Source organism: Durio zibethinus, chromosome 4 (genome assembly GCF_047325235.1).
Source record: "Durio zibethinus cultivar Kanyao isolate XHJ-2024 chromosome 4, ASM4732523v1, whole genome shotgun sequence".
NCBI lineage: Eukaryota > Viridiplantae > Streptophyta > Magnoliopsida > Malvales > Malvaceae > Durio > Durio zibethinus.
In genome coordinates this window covers 2,237,618-2,260,015 of record NC_143165.1, presented here as the reverse complement: position 1 = coordinate 2,260,015, position 22,398 = coordinate 2,237,618, and the positions used below count along the sequence as shown (strand labels likewise).

General features: G+C 34.8%; 1 protein-coding gene across 2 annotated transcripts; it reads right to left on the bottom strand.

The window, feature by feature from the left end:
• Positions 1 to 16,448: 16,448 nt before the first annotated feature.
• On the bottom strand, positions 16,449 to 21,223 carry LOC111288423 (disease resistance protein RPV1-like). Of its 2 annotated transcripts, XM_022879307.2 has the most exons (5): positions 20,451 to 21,222; positions 18,937 to 20,044; positions 18,565 to 18,849; positions 17,561 to 18,436; positions 16,451 to 17,479 (listed from the first exon to the last, which is right to left on the bottom strand). In XM_022879307.2, the coding sequence occupies exons 1-5, from the start codon at positions 21,041 to 21,043 to the stop codon at positions 17,039 to 17,041; spliced, it is 3,303 nt and encodes a 1,100-aa protein (XP_022735042.2). In that variant the 5' UTR covers positions 21,044 to 21,222; the 3' UTR covers positions 16,451 to 17,038. The 2 variants fall into 2 exon arrangements, with proteins under 2 accessions (XP_022735041.2, XP_022735042.2); XM_022879306.2 differs by having other exon boundaries at positions 16,449 to 18,436; positions 20,451 to 21,223.
• Positions 21,224 to 22,398: the final 1,175 nt, after the last annotated feature.

The following is a 22,398-nucleotide window of genomic DNA, read 5'->3' as shown; positions in this document are numbered from 1 at the left end:
TTTATTTTTTTTCCCCTGACCCAAGTTTGACTCTCAAGCTCGAAAGGTTTATATCAATAGGAACCATGATTTCTGTTCTAAATGCTAAGTGGAAAAATGTTTCTTTTATAAGGACTTTTATGGTTATCCTTAAGGCCCATAATAACCTAAGACACTTATAGGCCTATTTGCCCTTAGCTTCATCCAATCTTTTTTTCATGGCCTCTAATATCATCTTATTAGCAGCCTTCACATTTCCATTAGATTAAAGATGGATGATTGATGTCATAACGTCTAGATCCGGGGATCTATCGCCAGACATTGACTTTAGGGAGTCGCCACCAATCTTTTTTTTATCCAGGTGTGATTGGCCACCTAAGGAATCTGCCCTTTTAGGGAACACCTAAGCTTAAGGGTCCCTAAAAGAATAGGTTCGGGTCTGCTTAACCAGAACAGAGTTCGGGAGTTCGGTTACGTGTGAGGAAGGTTATAGCACCCTCACAACGCCCATCAAAAGATGGTACCAGCTTGAATTTGTGTTATCCAAAAGCCTTAAAATTTTACCAAGTAGTTAGTTGTTGAAAATTATTCTCAATTGACTCTAAAACTTTTAGCAGAAAATTGAGAAAATTCCCTCACCTCAAGAGTATGCAAGAAAAACTACTGTTTCACTTGCAGAGGCTCCGTCGTCGGATTATTTAAAGAAAAATCAAGATCAACCAATTAATTAATTATCGAAAATTATTCTCAATTGACTCTAATACTTTTAGCAGAAAATTGAGAAAATTCCCTCACCTCAGGAGTATGCAAGAAAAACTACTGTTTTTACTTGTAGAGGCTCCGTCGTCGGATTAATTAAAGAAAAATCAAGATCAACCAATTAATTAATTATCGAAAATTATTCTCAATTGACTCTAATACTTTTAGCAGAAAATTGAGAAAATTCCCTCACCTCAGGAGTATGCAAGAAAAACTACTGTTTCACTTGCAGAGGCTCCGTCGTCGGATTAATTAAAGAAAAAAAAATCAAAATCAGCCAAGTAATTAATTATCGAAAATTATTCTCAATTGACTCTAATACTTTTAGCAGAAAATTGAGAAAATTCCCTCACCTCAGGAGTATGCAAGAAAAACTACTGTTTTTACTTGTAGAGGCTCCGTCGTCGGATTAATTAAAGAATAAAGAAAAAAAATCAAGATCAAAATCAAAGTCAAATAAAAAAAAATTCAAAAAAAAAAAAAAAAAAAAACCTGGAGCGGCTCGGATCGCGGCTCGGCTTGGTGCGGCTCGGCTCGGCTCGGCTCGGCTCGGAGGGGCTGAAACGCGCGGGTCAGAAAGCGGGTCGACGCTTCGGGTCGGGTCGGGTTCGGCAAAACGCGCGGATCCTCTTATTAACTTAAAGCCAAAACGACGTCGTTTTGGGAGGGTATAAAAGGCACCTTCCTCCGTTTTTCAGCAGACCGTTCCTCCCCTCTCTCTCTCTTCTTCCCTTCTTCTCTGCCTTCTCTCTAGAATTTGAAGAACAACGGTGCCGGATTCTGGAAAATTCGCCGGAATCTGGGAATTTTGCCGGAAATTGGCCGGAAGTTGGCCGGATGGTCGCCGGTTTCTGGGATTCTCCGCCGGAAACTGGGTCTGTCGCCGGAAACTTCAAAGTTCGCCGGAATTGTTGCCGGAAAATTCAAAAGTCGCCGAAATTTTCGCCGGAATCTGGAAATTTCCCAGAAATTTCCAGAAAATTTTTTCGCCAAATTTTTCTAAAAAATTTTTCTCACTGCCAGAACACTCCTAAACTTTTCCTTAGCTCTCTAAACACCCCTATTCTCTCAATCAGTAGCTTTTGCTTCTGTTTTCTGTGTGTTCTTGACTGTTCCAGGGGGGTCCCTTTTATAGGGATTGATCAGGAGTTTCTGATCAATCCCAATTCCTCTTTGGACGGGAATTCAGTCTTTGAATCCAATTGGACTCTTCTGATTGAATTCCCCTTCAGAGTGGGAGTCTTCAACTTTGAATCCTAGCCCTCCAAAATAAAAATTAAAATAAAATTAAAAAAAAAATCTAGATAATTGGAAAGATAAATCAAAAGATAAAAAATTTTCAAATAATATCTGAAAATCAAAAAAAAAAAATCAGAACAGATAATTAAAAAAAGATAAGAATAATAATATAATAATAATAAATATATAACTATATACATATAAATCTATTCTAATGAAAAAAAAATATATATATATATACATATATTAATACATAATAATAAATAATAAAATACACAAGAGAGAAAAAAAAATAAAATAAAAATAAAAAATAAAAAATACGGGTAAAAATTCAATTGGGCCTTGCCCATTTGGGCTAGGCCCAAATGATCTGGGTCAGGCCCAATTGATCCGGGTCAGGCCCAATTGATCCGGGCCCGGACCTGATTGGGTGTCTACAGCTGCCCCTCTTTGCGTATTTTCTGTGAGACAGAAATTGCGCAAAGACGTAGACACCCAGTCAAGACCCGACTCGACATTTTCATTTTTTTTTTTTTTTTTTTTTTTAGCTCCTCTTGACAGAGGCTCTACGACTTTGAAAAATAAATTGCTCCTCTAAACAGAGGCACCACGACTTTGGAAAGATAAATTGCTCCTCTAAACAGAGGCAACGAACTTTGGAAAGTAAATTGCTCCTCTAAACAGAGGCAACGAACTTTGAAAAGTAAATTGCTCCTCTCAACAGAGGTACCACGACTTTGGAAAAATAAATTGCTCCTCTCAACAGAGGTACCACGACTTTGGAAAGTAAATTGCTCCTCTAAACAGAGGCAACGAACTTTGAAAAGTAAATTGCTCCTCTCAACAGAGGTACCACGACTTTGGAAAAATAAATTGCTCCTCTCAACAGAGGTACCACGACTTTGAAAAGTAAATTGCTCCTCTAAACAGAGGCAACGAACTTTGAAAAGTAAATTGCTCCTCTCAACAGAGGTACCACGACTTTCGAAAAATAAATTGCTCCTCTCAACAGAGGTACCACGACTTTGGAAAGTAAATTGCTCCTCTAAACAGAGGCAACGAACTTTGAAAAGTAAATTGCTCCTCTCAACAGAGGTACCACGACTTTGGAAAAATAAATTGCTCCTCTCAACAGAGGTACCACGACTTTGAAAAGTAAATTGCTCCTCTAAACAGAGGCAACGAACTTTGAAAAGTAAATTGCTCCTCTCAACAGAGGTACCACGACTTTCGAAAAATAAATTGCTCCTCTCAACAGAGGTACCACGACTTTGGAAAGTAAATTGCTCCTCTAAACAGAGGCAACGAACTTTGAAAAGTAAATTGCTCCTCTAAACAGAGGCAACGGAACTTTGAAAAATAAATTGCTCCTCTAAACAGAGGCAACGAACTTTGAAAAAGTAAATTGCTCCTCTAAACAGAGGCACCACGACTTTTGAAAAGTAAATTGCTCCTCTAAACAGAGGCAACGAACTTGGAAAAGTAAATACTCCTAGACAATCATGTCCGAAGGAGTTGAAAGTTGTGTTTGAAGGGATTTCAGGAGATTATGCCCAAAGGTCTTATAAATCAACCCTGATACCAAGAGACATCCTATTTCAAGGATTAGGAACTTACCTGACAAGTTTCTTCTCAAACTCGCAAAGTCTTTTCATATCTGTCTTTTTCATGTGGGATGTTGGAACACCCCTGCTTCTTGAATTTGTACACTATATTCTCCTGAAAGTAGTGTATGCTGTGCAATGCATATAAATTTCAATGCATGCCATGCAAATGTTGGCCAATTAATTCCTGTTCAATGTATGGTACTCAAGTTTCTCAAGCTCTTTTTTTGGGTGTCAAGCCCTTTGATTCCTCAAGGATCCAATTACACTGCTCTTCTAGGATCGAACCAGTGTAACTCTTAATTGTCTCTTCCGCTCAGATTCTTTCTTGTTCTGTTTTTCAATACTTTGGAATAAGCTTCATCAATCGATCATCACTTGACCATCATTCAATGAATTTCTCAGCAATAACAAATTTTCAAAACAAGTTTCATCCACCATCATTGGGTCATTACTTTGTCTCAGCATTAACCATTCAAAAACAAACTCTGTCCACTGATTGTCTTCATCATTCAATCATAACTTGCAAGTCATATCGATCAATTCATCACTTTTCCAGATTTGCCCCATCATCTCTTTTAGGTTTCTACCATTTCTTCATCATCTTAGATTTCTTTTCAAATGAATGTAAGATTCTTTTAAGTACATGTTCATTCATTCATTATCATTTCAAATTTTGACAAATACAATGCAATCAAGCATTTTCTCAATTCATTCTAAGGGTGTAACAATAAGAGGACAGAAAGTGAATTATGGTAAAGATAATCAATGGAGATCTATTTTGGTAGAAAATAAATGGGAAAGGAAATAAATTGGATGTCATTGAGGTAAATGGTATGTCCAAATGATGAATATTTAGACAATTTTCAACATTAATCTAGAATTCTTTTTCAAAAGCTCATTCATTTACTGTTGAAGTCATCTTGGGCTTGGCGAACTCTGCCCCAGTCTTTAAGGGATCTTCAGATGTCTTTGATCTTTCATTCATGTGAGCCATTTGACCTGAATCTTTTTTTTTTTTTTTTTTTTTGGGTACCAAAATCACCCTTTCAGGTTTTCAATTCGGATCTCTTTTTTATTTTTTCATTTTTTCATTTTCTCATTTTTTCTTCTTTCTTTTTTTTTTTTTCATCATCTTTTTTTCATTCTTCACCTATTATTGACATCCTTCATACATCAAACTTTTAAGGTAATGTAGCATGATTCCATTGCTTCATCATGAGCATGCCTTCGCTCAACATATGATCATTCAAGTTGGGTATTCACACTTGATCCAAATGGACTTTCCAAGGTTGTAATGTAGGCTAAGGTGAAGGGTCATAAAAAAAATGGATATAATAGGCTTAAAACATGTATTAAAAAGGTTCAAGACCGAAGGATCATTTGATGCAGCTTGGCATTTTGCCCCACATCGTTTCACTATTTTTTCTTTCCTCACACAAAGGATTCTCATTACTTTGCCCCAAGTCATATGTGGCATTTATTTTTTCTTTTGCTTTTCTTTCTCTTTTCATCTTTGAGACCTTTTGTGGTTTTTTTTTTTTTTTTTTTTTTTTCAAAAATTACCCTCCAGTGTAGAGGGTGATCCTTGGTTGGGGTTCTTCCAAAAAAAAAAAATGATAAGCTCAAAGGGGTAACAATAAATGGTTTTTCAAATGGTAAAAGAAAGATGGCCATTTTTCATCTCAATTGTGAATACCTTTCTTGAACATCATCTATTGAACAAAGCTCATGAACTTGTATAAAAGATTGCACACCTTCAAGATATATCTCTTTCATCTCTGGTAATGGCTTACCCTCTTTATTTTCGCTCAAATCATCTCCTCTGTGAATGAGTTCTCAAAATTAAATTCCAGAATTATTGTTATCATTGTCTAAATATTCATCATCTGAAATTTAAGAATGGGAGTGTGAAGTTATGGAAGGTAACAAGGCATGGAATAATGGTAAAGTGAAAGAGAAAAATGTAATGAAATGCATTGACTTGCCTTTATTAAAATGATAACAAGTGAAGTCATATTAAAAAAAAATCTAACATTTTTGAAAAGAAATCCCAAAATGACAAAAGAAACCTTCAACCAGCCTAATCTCCATTGACATCTTGCCCCTCAATTCATTGTGAATCTCCGGATCCTTTCTGTTCTTGACTTTCGCTCAGTACACTAACATTAGGTGCTGTTGCTTTTCCTTGATCAAAACTTACCATTCCATCATTGATCAACCGTTGCACCTTATACTTTAAAGCAGTGCAATTTTCAGTAGAATGGCCAGTAATTCCATAATGATAGTCACAACGGGCTGTAGGATCATACCACTTTGGATAGGGTGGTTTAAGTGGTTCCACATGGCTGGGGGCAATCAAATGGCTATTATAAAGCTCTCGATATAACTCTGTATAAGTCATAGGGATTGGATCAAATACAGGTTTTTCTCGAGTAGTCCGTTGTTCTCGTGAGCCACTTGTTGGATGAGTAGGACGAATTTGGGTTCTTACAGGAGCTTGAATGTTAAGGCGGTAAGTAGATGAATAAGATGGTTGTGGAGCTAGCTGGTATGGGTAGGATGAGGCATTATTCACAGCAGGATAGCATGGAGAGTAACCTTGGGATGGATAGGGTTGATAACCCCCGAATTGTTGTCTATCAAAGCTCACAGCTTGAGCTTCAGCTTCTTTCTTTTCTGATGTCTTCTTGGTTTCTCCTCCTCTCAACTTGCCATTTTTTATGGCACTTTCAATAATTTCTCCAGAGATTACCATGTCAGCAAAATTCTTTGTTGCATTCCCTATCATCTTTTCATAATAGGGAGGCTTTAAAGTGCTAACAAACAGCACTGTGGTCTCTTTCTCTGTCAGTGGAGGTTGTACCTGTGAAGCAATATCCCTCCATCTCTGGGCGTATTCTTTAAAAGACTCATTTGACTTTTTCTCCAGGTTTTGCAAAGATAAACGATCAGGGGCCAAATCGATGATGTGTCGATATTGGCTGATGAAGTCATGAGCCATATCGCTCCAGGAGCGAATGTGGGTTCTATCCAACTGAACATACCACCTGGCAGCAGAACCAGTAAGACTATCCTGAAAGACATGCATCAAGAGTTTTTCATCATGTGCATGAGCTGCCATCTTCCTGCAATACATGGTGATGTGAGTTTTAGGGCACTTTGTACCGTCATATTTTTCAAATTTCGGTACTTTGAATTTATAGGGGATAACCACATCAGGAACTAGGCAGAGCCCAGCAGCATCAACTGACCCATAAAAGCTAAATCCTTCTACAGCCCGTAGCCTCTGCTCTAACATGCTAATCTTGGAACTTTCCTCAGCCTCTACTCTCATCTTTTCCTTCTCCTTCTCTTTTAAATCATCTAGATCAGGAATTGGTTCTGCTGCCTTTTCAGTGAAGACAGGATTTATATAGCTGTTATACTGCCCTGGGTTGAAAGCTGATGGCATTCCAGGATAGGCGAAATGTTGTGGCGGGACCTCTTGGGCAGACTGGGCTTGAGATGGGCCAAAACCTGGAGGGTACAAAGGGTCAGCTACTTCTTGTAAATGGGGAACTTGTTGGCTTGTATTTCCTTCAACCCCTTTCCCCTTATTCATGTTATTGAGGGCCTCCAGAATTTTGCTAAGTTCATTTTCAATCTTCTCCTGAGCTTTTTCTAGCTTTTCAAATCTATGAGAACTTTCTTCTTCCATTTGCCTTGCTCTGAATCTTGTGTTGTATGGATGAGCAGGGTTTTCGCTAGATGGAGCTATCCTCGGACCTTGAGTACCATACTTATGATTAGAAATGTTATGCTGTGCCTTATGTATGATGCTTTGATACACAAATGAAATGTACATTTTTTTGAATGAAATCTAGCATGAAATGAATGCAAATGATTGTGTTGAAACATGATCATGAAAAGAATACAGATGCATACAATCAGACAAACAACATGGTTAGTTTCATGAATGAAATGAAAGTAATGCTGATGCATAACATTACAAAAAAATAATACACAAAGTTAAGCAATCAAAATGATTAGATAAACACCTTTTTTGTGTCCTAATTTCAGGGTATATCTATCATTGGGTAGAAAGGACTCTATCCTAGGGTTAGGCACTCTTAAGGTTCACTACATGTGGTTTTAAAGTCAGAGTCTAAAGGTCCTCAAATTGTTCCTTACATCCTTGTCCATCACAGACTAGTAAGGCACCCTAATCCTCACCCATTACAGGCTACAAGCGGAAAAGGTTCAATTTGAGTGGGAGTATTTCGCTAGCCACTACGGAGGCATTAGACCTCACGAAAGCAATAGGTACTTTACTCCCTCCTAGAGGGACGGAGCTCGGGTATAGAGCTCATGTTATGCACATGCACATGAATGACATAATTAACAAGGTAAATAAAACATGAATGAATAATACACATATATACAACAAGGTTCAATTTCATTTGGCTTTTGGATAACACAAATTATTTGCTGGCCTGACTCTCAAGGTCCCCAGCGGAGTCGCCAAGCTGTCATAACGTCTAGATCCGGGGATCTATCGCCAGACATTGACTTTAGGGAGTCGCCACCAATCTTTTTTTTATCCAGGTGTGATTGGCCACCTAAGGAATCTGCCCTTTTAGGGAACACCTAAGCTTAAGGGTCCCTAAAAGAATAGGTTCGGGTCTGCTTAACCAGAACAGAGTTCGGGAGTTCGGTTACGTGTGAGGAAGGTTATAGCACCCTCACAACGCCCATCAAAAGATGGTACCAGCTTGAATTTGTGTTATCCAAAAGCCTTAAAATTTTACCAAGTAGTTAGTTGTTGAAAATTATTCTCAATTGACTCTAAAACTTTTAGCAGAAAATTGAGAAAATTCCCTCACCTCAAGAGTATGCAAGAAAAACTACTGTTTCACTTGCAGAGGCTCCGTCGTCGGATTATTTAAAGAAAAATCAAGATCAACCAATTAATTAATTATCGAAAATTATTCTCAATTGACTCTAATACTTTTAGCAGAAAATTGAGAAAATTCCCTCACCTCAGGAGTATGCAAGAAAAACTACTGTTTTTACTTGTAGAGGCTCCGTCGTCGGATTAATTAAAGAAAAATCAAGATCAACCAATTAATTAATTATCGAAAATTATTCTCAATTGACTCTAATACTTTTAGCAGAAAATTGAGAAAATTCCCTCACCTCAGGAGTATGCAAGAAAAACTACTGTTTCACTTGCAGAGGCTCCGTCGTCGGATTAATTAAAGAAAAAAAAATCAAAATCAGCCAAGTAATTAATTATCGAAAATTATTCTCAATTGACTCTAATACTTTTAGCAGAAAATTGAGAAAATTCCCTCACCTCAGGAGTATGCAAGAAAAACTACTGTTTTTACTTGTAGAGGCTCCGTCGTCGGATTAATTAAAGAATAAAGAAAAAAAATCAAGATCAAAATCAAAGTCAAATAAAAAAAAATTCAAAAAAAAAAAAAAAAAAAAAACTGGAGCGGCTCGGATCGCGGCTCGGCTTGGTGCGGCTCGGCTCGGCTCGGCTCGGCTCGGAGGGGCTGAAACGCGCGGGTCAGAAAGCGGGTCGACGCTTCAGGTCGGGTCGGGTTCGGCAAAACGCGCGGATCCTCTTATTAACTTAAAGCCAAAACGACGTCGTTTTGGGAGGGTATAAAAGGCACCTTCCTCCGTTTTTCAGCAGACCGTTCCTCCCCTCTCTCTCTCTTCTTCCCTTCTTCTCTGCCTTCTCTCTAGAATTTGAAGAACAACGGTGCCGGATTCTGGAAAATTCGCCGGAATCTGGGAATTTTGCCGGAAATTGGCCGGAAGTTGGCCGGATGGTCGCCGGTTTCTGGGATTCTCCGCCGGAAACTGGGTCTGTCGCCGGAAACTTCAAAGTTCGCCGGAATTGTTGCCGGAAAATTCAAAAGTCGCCGAAATTTTCGCCGGAATCTGGAAATTTCCCAGAAATTTCCAGAAAATTTTTTCGCCAAATTTTTCTAAAAAATTTTTCTCACTGTCAGAACACTCCTAAACTTTTCCTTAGCTCTCTAAACACCCCTATTCTCTCAATCAGTAGCTTTTGCTTCTGTTTTCTGTGTGTTCTTGACTGTTCCAGGGGGGTCCCTTTTATAGGGATTGATCAGGAGTTTCTGATCAATCCCAATTCCTCTTTGGACGGGAATTCAGTCTTTGAATCCAATTGGACTCTTCTGATTGAATTCCCCTTCAGAGTGGGAGTCTTCAACTTTGAATCCTAGCCCTCCAAAATAAAAATTAAAATAAAATTAAAAAAAAAATCTAGATAATTGGAAAGATAAATCAAAAGATAAAAAATTTTCAAATAATATCTGAAAATCAAAAAAAAAAAATCAGAACAGATAATTAAAAAAAGATAAGAATAATAATATAATAATAATAAATATATAACTATATACATATAAATCTATTCTAATGAAAAAAAAATATATATATATACATATATTAATACATAATAATAAATAATAAAATACACAAGAGAGAAAAAAAAATAAAATAAAAATAAAAAATAAAAAATACGGGTAAAAATTCAATTGGGCCTTGCCCATTTGGGCCAGGCCCAAATGATCTGGGTCAGGCCCAATTGATCCGGGTCAGGCCCAATTGATCCGGGCCCGGACCTGATTGGGTGTCTACAATTGACATGAATCTTAAGTCAACGTGGAGGTTACAACACCATTCCTTGAACTTCAAATTTTTGAATTATTTATCGTTAAGCTGAGATAGGTCGAACCTGTACACTATGTCATTTTATACAAATTTCTCAAACTGGGCCTCCATTATAGTAGCTAAGGCCTCGATTTTAAGCCATTTCATGAAATAGTCTATTACTAGTAGAATGAATTTTTTTTGCTCTATGGCTAGGATGAATGGTACGAGGATATCCATCTTTCATTTTATGAAAGACCAAAGGCTAATGATAAAAGTGAACTTAACAAATGAAAGATGTTACACATGGGTGAATCTTTGGCATTTGTCATATCTTTTCACTATATTGGTTGTATCATTTCTAATGGTGGGCCAATAGTAACCTAACCTAAGTATCTTGTAAGCAAGCGACTGAGGTTTGAGGTAATTTTCACATATCCCTTCATGAATTTTCTTAAGTATATAGTTTACTTTTTCGTCATCCACGTATATCAGGTAGGGCAAGTTAAAAGATCTTTTGTATAACTTTTCATTGATCATAATATACCGAAGAGCCTTGTTCATCAATGCTTTAGCTCAAACCTTGTCCTTAGGCATTTCTCATGTGGTTAGATATACCTTGATCGAGGTCATCCAAGTTTATTTTTCTTCGACTTGTCTAACCTATTTCTTCTCGGTGTTTTTCTGTGCCAATTTTTTCACTAGAACTTGGTCTAAATTTTTTGTTATCATCTTTGAAGCTAGCTTAGATAGGGAATCTGCTAGCGAGTTTTCTAACCTTGATATTTTTTTTACCTCAATTTTGTGAAAACAGTGACAAAAGCAAATGCTTTGTTTAAGTATTTTTGGATTACTTCTTCTCTAGCTCTGAACTCATAGTTTATCTAATTGATCACTGACTAAGAATCACTATATACAATTATATTCTTGACATTTAACTTGACTGCTAGTTTTAAGTCGACTATCAATGCTTCATACTAGACCTTATTTTAGACACTTTGAATCTGAATTTCAGGGCATATTGATATCACAAGCCTTTCAGGTTAACCAGGATGAGGCCATTCCACTGTTGTGGCTAGTAATCAATTCGTCAATAAAAAGTTTCCACATTTTCTCTTTTTTAACTTCCTTATTCTTTTTAAGTTGTTTTTCACAATAAGTCGATATGAGCTCTATGATGAAGTCCGTCAATGCTTAATATTTCAAAGCCAACTTAAAAAGTATATGCACGTCAAATTAACTAAGCTCTACTGCCCACTTGATTAGTCTACCTAATAACTCTGGCTTCTATAAGACTTATTTGAGCGGTTGGTTGGTTAATATATGAATTGTGTGAGCTTAAAAGTATGGTCTAAGTTTTTTTACTGATGTGACGATCATGTAGGCTAACTTTTTTATCTTACTGTAGTTTATCTCTAACCTTGTTAGTACCTTGCTCACAAAATAGATCGACCTTTACTTTCCTTATTCTTCCTAGATTAGAACCAAGCTAATGGCTTAATCGTTGGTGACAAAATATATATATACAATGTCTCATCGGGCTTCAGCTTAGAAAGGATAGGTGGAGAGGACAGGAACTCTTTAAACTCATCAAGCACTTTCTGACACTAAAAAATCCATATAAAGTTAGAGATGTTTTTGAAGATATTGAAAAATGACAAGTATCATTCTACCAACCTAGAAATAAACCTACTTAGAAAAGCTATTCTTTCAATTAATCTCTGCATTTCCATCATCGAGGTCAGTGGTTTCATATCTAAGATTGTCTAAACTTTCTTTGGTTCATCTCTATCCCCCTTTTGTTAATCATAATTAACCTGTTAGTGCAAAAAGATAGAACAAATATCACAAAAATCTTTTTAGTGCAATGGCACAAAAGTATATCACCAATGGTATGGTAAACAAAAATTACTATTCTCAACAAATGGCACTATTCAAAATCAGTATCGATATCATAAAATACATGTCGACATGGCTAACAATTAACTCCTATTGGTAAGTGTCGTAACGTCTAGATCCGGGGATCTATCGCCAGACATTGACTTTAGGGAGTCGCCACCAATCTTTTATCCAGGTGTGATTGGCCACCTAAGGAATCTGCCCTTTTAGGGAACACCTAAGCTTAAGGGTCCCTAAAAGAATAGGTTCGGGTCTGCTTAACCAGAACAGAGTTCGGGAGTTCGGTTACGTGTGAGGAAGGTTATAGCACCCTCACAACGCCCATCAAAAGATGGTACCAGCTTGAATTTGTGTTATCCAAAAGCCTTAAAATTTTACCAAGTAGTTAGTTGTTGAAAATTATTCTCAATTGACTCTAATACTTTTAGCAGAAAATTGAGAAAATTCCCTCACCTCAAGAGTATGCAAGAAAAAATACTGTTTCACTTGCAGAGGCTCCGTCGTCGGATTATTTAAAGAAAAATCAAGATCAACCAATTAATTAATTATCGAAAATTATTCTCAATTGACTCTAATACTTTTAGCAGAAAATTGAGAAAATTCCCTCACCTCAGGAGTATGCAAGAAAAACTACTGTTTCACTTGCAGAGGCTCCGTCGTCGGATTAATTAAAGAAAAAAAAATCAAAATCAGCCAAGTAATTAATTATCGGAAATTATTCTCAATTGACTCTAATACTTTTAGCAGAAAATTGAGAAAATTCCCTCACCTCAGGAGTATGCAAGAAAAACTACTGTTTTTACTTGTAGAGGCTCCGTCGTCGGATTAATTAAAGAAAAAAAAAATCAAAATCAGCCAAGTAATTAATTATCGGAAATTATTCTCAATTGACTCTAATACTTTTAGCAGAAAATTGAGAAAATTCCCTCACCTCAGGAGTATGCAAGAAAAACTACTGTTTTTACTTGTAGAGGCTCCGTCGTCGGATTAATTAAAGAAAAAAGAAAAAAAATCAAGATCAAAATCAAAGTCAAATAAAAAAAAATTCAAAAAAAAAAAAAAAAAAAAAACTGGAGCGGCTCGGATCGCGGCTCGGCTCAAGGAAGAGAAAACGGCTCGGGGGAGCGGCTCGTCGGCTTGGCTCGGCTCGGCTCGGCTCGGAGTGGGCTGGCACGCGCGGGTCCGAAAGCGGGTCGACGCCCGGGTCGGGTCGGGTTACGGCAAAACGCGCGGATCCTCTTATTAACTTAAAGCCAAAACGACGTCGTTTTGGGAGGGTATAAAAGGCACCTTCCTCCGTTTTTCAGCAGACCGTTCCTCCCCTCTCTCTCTCTTCTTCCCTTCTTCTCTGCCTTCTCTAGAATTTGAAGAACGTCGATACCGGATTCTGGAAATATCGCCGGAATCTGAGAATTTCGCCGGAAAATGGCCGGAAGTGGCCGGATGGTCGCCGGTTTCTGGGATTCTCCGTCGGAAACTGGGTCTGTCGCCGAAAACTTCAAAGTTCGCCGGAATTATCGCCGGAAAATTCAAAAGTCGCCGGAATTTTCGCCGGAATCTGGAAATTTCCCAAAAATTTCCAGAAAATTTTTTCGCCAAATTTTTCTAAAAAATTTTTCTCACTGCCAGAACACTCCTAAACTTTTCCTTAGCTCTCTAAACACCCCTATTCTCTCAATCAGTAGCTTTTGCTTCTGTTTTCTGTGTGTTCTTGACTGTTCCAGGGGGGTCCCTTTTATAGGGATTGATCAGGAGTTTCTGATCAATCCCAATTCCTCTTTGGACGGGAATTCAGTCTTTGAATCCAATTGGACTCTTCTGATTGAATTCCCCTTCAGAGTGGGAGTCTTCAACTTTGAATCCTAGCCCTCCAAAATAAAAATTAAAATAAAATTAAAAAAAAAATCTAGATAATTGGAAAGATAAATCAAAAGATAAAAAATTTTCAAATAATATCTGAAAATCAGAAAAAATCAGAACAGATAATTAAAAAAAAAGATAAGAATAATAATATAATAATAATAAATATATAACTATATACATATAAATCTATTCTAATGAAAAAAAAATATATATATATATATACATATATTAATACATAATAATAAATAATAAAATACACAAGAGAGAAGAAAAAATAAATAAATAAATAAATAAAAATAAAAAATAAAAAATACGGGGTAAAAATTCAATTGGGCCTTGCCCATTTGGGCCAGGCCCAAATGATCTGGGTCAGGCCCAATTGATCCGGGTCAGGCCCAATTGATCCGGGCCCGGACCTGATTGGGTGTCTACAGTAAGGTCAAAACATAGTCATACTAAGAGATAAAAACCACAACATATTTTTAAATTACCCAACATATACAAATTCAATATTTATAAATTTTTTCAAAACATAATCCATTCAAAATAAATTTCATAATCATTTCAAAGCAAAATTTCATATTTTGACAAATGATGAATATATAAACATATTATTACGAAAGCATATTTGGAAATCAAAATAATATCAAACCATATATACATATTGCATTTCCAACTCGATTTACAAAACAAATGGATAAAACAATATATATATATATTATATTTCCACTTTAAATGTATTGAGGCTGATTTTTAGGGACACAAAAATCGAAAGAATATCAAGTTACTTATCTAATGCATTAAACCAAAACTTAAGTAGCAAGTTACACAATTCTCTTAGTATCCTATAATTCAAGAAATATTCAAAAATCAAAATTTATCCTGAAAACATAAATTTGATAAGGCAAACCTTTCACGGGTCATCCTAAGCAAATTAAGTTGTGTAGCAACCTTTTTGACAATTCAAAACTAATTAAAAGTAATTTTTTAATGTATAAAACAAATTTTCTTTTAATATAGCAAAATGTCTAAAATTAAGTATAAATATGAAATTAAAAATTAAAATATAAAAATCAATAGCAATATATATTTTTACAAATATTTAATTTTTAATACTTAATAGTAATCTTTTTTTTTTTGTAAATTTAAATATAACTTAATAACCATTTAACATTATTAATAATTTGAAATTAACACAATAAAAATATATTAAAATAAATAAAAATTCATTAAAAATGATATAACTAAAACTTATGTGATTTATAACTAAGTAAATCAACTATTGGCTGGATACAATTTTTAATATAATTAAAAATGAGAATTTCTAAATTCTAAAATTTATACATTCTATAATCATTTGACTTATTTTGAGTCACAAAATCTCAAACATCCTATAGTTCCTAGTATCATAGGAAAGTATAAATTTAAATTAGGAATGTAATACTATAACTTAAAATTTTATTTCGGCAAAAATGATTTCTAAAAGCCTAAGTTTCGAAGGCCAAAACTTGACAAATAATGATAAACAATTCAAATTTTCTGAGTTTCATATTCATGAAACTTACTTTAGGTCTTCGATTCTCTTAGCTTATAAAAACTCTGAACAAACCAATTATACCACTAGAAAGTTCACATTGTGTATTATCAAAAGTATCTAAAGTTAGACTAAATCAGCTATCAGAGTAAGAAGTTTCGTTGGTTTAAAGTTAGACATTTGTAATTATCAGAAATCCAAAAATAAAAAATTTGAAACATTAAATTCTTCTAAATTACTTAACTAAATGAAATATCACACATCTCATCAGAAAGGTCTTTAAGAGACTTTTCCATTGATACCTACAATTTCATTAGATTGTCACTAGAAAGTCACCAAAATATTTTTGAAATTAAAAAAATATAAATATATAGGTGAATTTGTGAAAAATTACATAAAACATAAAAAATTAAATAGTTTTAAGCAAAATCTTACTTTAATAAGTGATTTCTAGGATTGATTTGTCCTATCTTTTCTTTTATTCTTCTTCTCATGTGTTTCTTAAAATTTTTTATTTTTTTATTAGAGAAAACTACTAACAAAAATTGTCGATAATTTTTTTTTATTTTTATTTTTTACCAATAATACTTATGGGCTAAGTCACTATTTAGGGTATAAAATTGGTCTTTAATATTACAAAAGGTGCAGGCCCTCCGCCGGTGGATGCGGAAGATGCGCTTGGTCCATTTTGGGAGGTGGCTTTTTGTTTTTATGTTTTTCAGAGAGAAGAGTTTGTGGAAAGGGGGAAGCGTCGAGTGGAGTTGCGTAAAAAGGAGAATTTACCACGGTTTTGCTTTCATCAAAATCCATTTCACGGCGCTGCCAAACGAAACTTAAGGAAAGAAGTCAAAAAAAAATCCATCAAATTTCACACATCAAAATTCAAACTAAAATTTAAATTCCAAGCAATTTAAATCTTAATAAAAGAAACAATTTTTAATTTGATTTTCTAATAACACTCTACTTCATTCCCAATAACCTGCGGTGAAGCATTATCGTTAAGCTAGTGGAAGTAGATTAATTAAAAACAAAAACATGCTCAATTTGAAAGAAAATGCTCAACCAAGAAAATATGACATATTCCAGTCCACTTCGATTATTACCAAAGTTTAACAGTTAAAGAATTTTCTCTCAAACGTTGAAACATTTTCCTTTTCCTTTTTTTGTTATTAAATATAAAAACGCTCTATTTAATTGATTAAAGTATTTTTAGCTGATAAAGTAATCCCATTTTGTTCTATCTTCTTGTACGGCCTTCTTGGAACAATTTCTTTTATAAAATTATTATTAAAAAAATTACAATTATATTCAAATATTATATATAAAAAATAATTTAATTAAATAAATAAATCAACAAATTTAGAACTTGTATATAATTAGATAAATCCAAAATATGTTAAATCAAAATAAATAAATGATAAAATTTGAACTTGAAACCTCAAATTATTTTTGAAACAATACTGAAACATTCAACTTTAGTCTAATCGAGTTATACCTGCACCTCAAGTTCATGAATTGGTAAATGGATACCACATTTCTTCACAAGAATTCCACCATGCCCCTCAACAGAAACTTCAAATTCATCTCCTTCATCCACTTTTAGACCCACATACTCTTTGGTCGTCAAATAACATATCCAGGTATGATCTTGACATATATTAGTATCCAAATCAAGTGAAGACTTATCTAAAGTCTCATAGCCCTTGGTATTATTTTTAAAATGTATGGCAAGAGAATTATACGTGCTGTCATCATGCTCATCTTTGGTCGAATAGACAACGCACACAATCATAGCTCGAGTTTCACCACTTGAGAGGGAAGGAACGCGAAACAATACTGAAGATCCCATTTCTGTATAGTCGAACCAACCTGGCACCTCTCTAGCCGGGATGCAAGCTTCCAAATACCTTTCCTTGGACCAAAAACTCCCCTGTTTCAATGAAATCTCCGTTATGAATATTAACAATATAGCGTAGAGAGAGAGAGAGAGAGAGAGAGAGAGAGAGAGCACCTCTCCCCAGCTGACGGAGCACCGTGGGTTTAAATGACGAAGATCCCACATGTCCATTCTTTCAACGCAATTCGTCATTTTGAGTCCCAAAATCAGCGCACCTACGTTGAATAGGTTTGGGTATCTATGGATTGATGTGCACCGTTTTGCTTGGAAGTAATTTAAATTTGGAGGAAGCTCTGGAATTGATTGAAGGTTCGTGCAATCATTTAAATGCAGTTCAAATAACTTAGGATGATTGCTAATTCCAACTGGCGTTCTATAAAACTTGTTTCCATCTAAATACAACCGATCAAGAAATTGGAAACTCCCAAAATCAATAGAAATATCATCGTCAGATAAGTTTCGATGACTGAGATCAAGCTTTGTTAATGAGCTTAAATGAGAAAACGTAGCTGGTAGTAATGTGGAAGAACCTACACTTTTTGGTGAAACCCATCTTGAGAAGGATGCGGACAAACACTTGGTAGTCAACTCTTCTTTACATCCAGCTAATAATAGCTCTTCAAGGTTCTTCAAGAGTCCCAAGGAAATAGGCAATTGCTTAATAGCAGACCCATTAGCAAGAAGCTTTCTCAAACCTTCCAACATGTCCATATGCTCTGGTAACCTGTTAAGTTTCGAGCAACCATTAACACTCAAGGTCTCAAGAGATCTTACATTGCAAATGCTGTCCGGAAGTTCCCTTAAGTTGTTGCACTCTGCCAAATTCAAGATTACAAGTCTTTCCAGCAGCCCAATGGATTGATGAACCTTAATCAAACTTGTGCAACCTTCAAATTCTAGTCTTTCCAGACTTGAGAGTCCAGCAAAGTTCGGTGTCTTCACAAGGCATATTGAATAGCTGAGATCTAGTATTTTAAGCTTGTGGAGAAACTGTTACAACAAGAAAAGAGAGAATAAGAACAAGTTAGTATGTAATAAAATTTGAAGAGAAAATGAAGTTGTTATTAATATTGAAAAGAAAGTGAGTGTATTTGGTGCTGCAAAGTGATTTTAATTACCTTTGTCTCCTTCCAAACTTTTCTGACATTACTAAATCGCAAGTCAAGAACAGCCATGTTATCTAAATCGAGGTTAGGCGGTAAAACTTTTAGAGGACACCTATGCCAACAAAGCCATCTTAATTCTTTGGAAAAGTTTTCATAGCTGCCACCAGCAAAACGTATGGAATTAATTTTCAGCAATCTTAAATTGATCATCTTTGCCAATGCTTCAGTAGTGCTCACAATGACATCTTCTCTGCAGGCTGATACATCTAGGCTAAGACCTTCCACAGATTCAGTTCCCTAAAAAATGAAAAAAAGAATATCATCCCTTTGATCAATCACAATACTTATGTACTTATATGTATGAAATGTTTTTAGTAAACTTACCTTGTGCGTTTTTAGTACGTTTACTATATCCTCATGAAACCATAGTCTGCTGCATTTTCCAATATGATTTGGTGATTCTGCACGAACAATCTCTCTTCCCATGTCTCGAAGTAGGTCATGCATTTTTATAAGCGTATGACCACCTTGGTGATCAATTGTTATGAGAGACCTCTCCAAGAGAACACTAACACCGATTACTGGAAAGAAACCACAACCATCTAGTATTTTCATGACATACTCTTTATCCAGTCCGATGAAGAAACATGCAATATCAAGGAATATGGCTTTAACTTGGTAATCTAGTGTATCAAAACTTATCCTAAGCTTCTTATGAATTTGGTCATGAGGTATGTGTCGCAATTTTTCGACCACACTTTCCCATTCAAGCTGGCTTCTTTTAAACAAATGAGAACCAAGAAGTTCAAGAGCTAGGGGAAGTCCTTGAACATGATCCACCACACTCTTGGAAAGTTGGAAGTAACCATCTTTGGGATTAGGCCTCCTAAATGCATGCCGACTGAAAAGCTGGAGAGACTCCTCAGGATTCAATTCTTCAACTTTATATCTTTTGTCCACCTCTAATTCAGTCAGCAAACGTGCATCCCTTGTTGTAACAATAATCCTACTTCCTATACCGAACCACTTTAGATCCCCAACCAATGAATTCAATTGTGTTGAATCATCCACATCATCAAGAACAATTAAAACTCTCCGATGACAAAGCCTTTCCTGAATCAAATTGATTCCTCTGTCAACATTATGAATCCTAATACTTTTCAAATTCAGGATATCAGAAAGGAGTTGTTGTTGTATGCCTGCAAGACCATTAGTTTTCTTAGATATATCTTTAACATCTGAAAGGAAACTGCTTCCATCAAACCCATCACAGATAGAGTTGTAGACAGCTTTTGCTATGGTGGTCTTTCCTATACCACCCATTCCGTAGATGCCCACAATGCGAACATGATCAGATTCCATTCTTAATAACGCCATTACCTCTCTAACGCGGGATTGTAAAGCAACTGGGTGAGTGGCAACATGCAGGTGAACGCGGTTTATTTTTCTTAGGACATCTTCCACAATCTTTTGGATAAACTTTGATTCATGCCTGCAAATTTAGATAGTAGATAGTAAAGACAATGTATATATCCAGGTTGCGACGGGTAAGATTTGCCCCAACCAATGAGTACAGACTCAAATTATGAAATCAAAACAATCCAAAATTGCAATCGAGGATTATGCTTTACTTTTACATCACCAGGACAAGTATATCAGAAGAATATTCAAATGTGAATGCAATTCATATAACAAAAAACAGATATAGATTTTTCTTCTTGAATTACAAATAATCAACTTTCATCAAATATAACCTTGTGCATAATTAACAATAATGTTTTAATTTGGTTATCCAAAATTGGTTCTGTTCAATTTACCTTTTTGTTATGTATAAATCAGCCATCCATGTGCTAAACATATTTTTGGGATAGTTTATCTTGATTAGAAAGAATTAATACCCGTTTGCAACGTTTTGTAGATCCCAACCAGATAAATCTGCAGCATCTGAAAGAGCTGTCCTCCACATTTTGATCATCTCCATATCTGCTTCAAAACGTTCTTCGTGTTTAGCAAAAGCTTTTGCATAACTTCCTGTCTGTTTCCCAACATCAGATGGATCGACTTCATAGAAGATTGGAATAACAATCTGCCCTATTGCGTTTTTGCACCCAATAATCTTCACAAGCTCATTTAGGCACCACCTGGAATAAGCGTAGCCTTTTGAAAAGACCACAACAGAGATTTTTGATTCTTGGATCGCCTTGAGCAGCTCTGAGGAGATGTCTTTGCCTCTTGAAAGTTCATTATCATCTCTGAAGGTGTTCACTCCAGCTCTTATCAAGGCTGCGTAGAGATGATCGGTGAAGTTCTTGCGTGTGTCTTCACCTCTGAAACTTAGGAACACTTCATATTTAGATTTTGGGGTAGAAGAAGATGCTTCAGATACGTGTGTGGAAGCCATGGAAGTTAACCAAAAAAATAATAGGTAAAAAGGTTTATGCAAACTTTGGACATCAAATGCAAATTTATGGTCCGTGGTTGTTAGACCCATTGTGAAAAAATTAATATATTAGATTTATTTTTGGGATTGTTGCACTTTCTCCGAAACTCCCATAGAAAATATTGTTTCAAATCATCACCAAACGATCTAGTCAAAGTGATTTGGGGCTGGAAAAATCTTTAGCTGATCCAATTTCCAGATCGTTACTCAATATTCATAGATCTTGCTCCCTAGAGAAACTTCTCTAAGTTCTTCACGAAAACTGCTAAAAAGACCTTAGATGAAGATTTTTATGTAAAATTTATAAAATTTTTTATTACAAATAATTTAATAAAAGTTTTAATAAAAATCTAAATCAATATATTAACAAAGTTCAATGAAAAAATTATTAAAAATGTAATTTATAATTAAAATTTGATGAATTTTTATTTATCGATAAAAATTTTATCAAAATTTTGTTATTAAAAATATCCATAAAAAATATATAAAATTTTTCAATTTTTTTTAATTTAAACACCAAATTTATATAATAAATCTTTTAATTTATTAATTTTAATTTTAAGTTTTTATTTAATTAATTTTTATAAAAAATTTCATAAATTTTACTTAAAAATTTTATTTTTTTTTATGTCATGATCCTTTCATTTATTGGGTATTGGAAAAAAAAAAAAAACTGATCTAATGGGTGATGTTGATGCATGTTTGTCTAGTTCCTGGTCATTGTTTAAAAAAAAAAAAAAAAAAACAAGGAAGGGAGACACAAAGGATAGTGAGGGCAGGGAAAGGGAAGAGAAACTTAACGAGAAAAAATCATAATTCGATTGTAAGTTTCGTAGTAATTTCATCAAGTCAAGTTTATTTTTCCTTTGTCCTACATGGACTTTAGACTGAAAGATTCAAAATTGAAGAATTTACAAAACACGGTGATTGAAATTTAACAAGCTCAAGAAACATGCATGTTTGGTAAACAAGGAAAAGATTGTGTTACTGCATTTCTACCAACTCCATAGAAAATTTGGCCCCAAACTATTTAATGATTTGACAGATCAAAGAAATTCAATAGGGGAATGGAAATTGAAAGGAAAATGCTTAGATTATTTCATAAATGAAGTAAAGATGTGGATAGATAAAATATGAGATAAATAGAGCATTTTTTATCTTCATGTTTTATATTTTATATAGTATCTATCTCAATCTCATACTTAATAAATATTTTAAATTTTTCTTAATAATGATGGATAATTTTTGCAATCGTAGTTTTTTTAAAAAAATAAAAACTATATTTTTTAATTTTTAGTTTACACATTTATGTAATTTTTTATAAATATATATTTTTAAATACAAATATATTAATTTTAATTAATTTAAAATAAATTTTATATTATTAAATAAAAATTAATTTATTA

Excerpts from the sequence above, each read along its gene's own strand:
- LOC111288423 (XM_022879306.2), bottom strand. The coding sequence starts at position 21,043 with ATGGGTCTAACAACCACGGACCATAAATTTGCATTTGATGTCCAAAGT. Across the intron at positions 18,850-18,936 it reads ACGTACTAAAAACGCACAAG|GGAACTGAATCTGTGGAAGG; the intron begins GTAAGTTTACTA and ends TTCATTTTTTAG. Across the intron at positions 18,437-18,564 it reads AAGTTTGGAAGGAGACAAAG|TTTCTCCACAAGCTTAAAAT; the intron begins GTAATTAAAATC and ends TTGTTGTAACAG.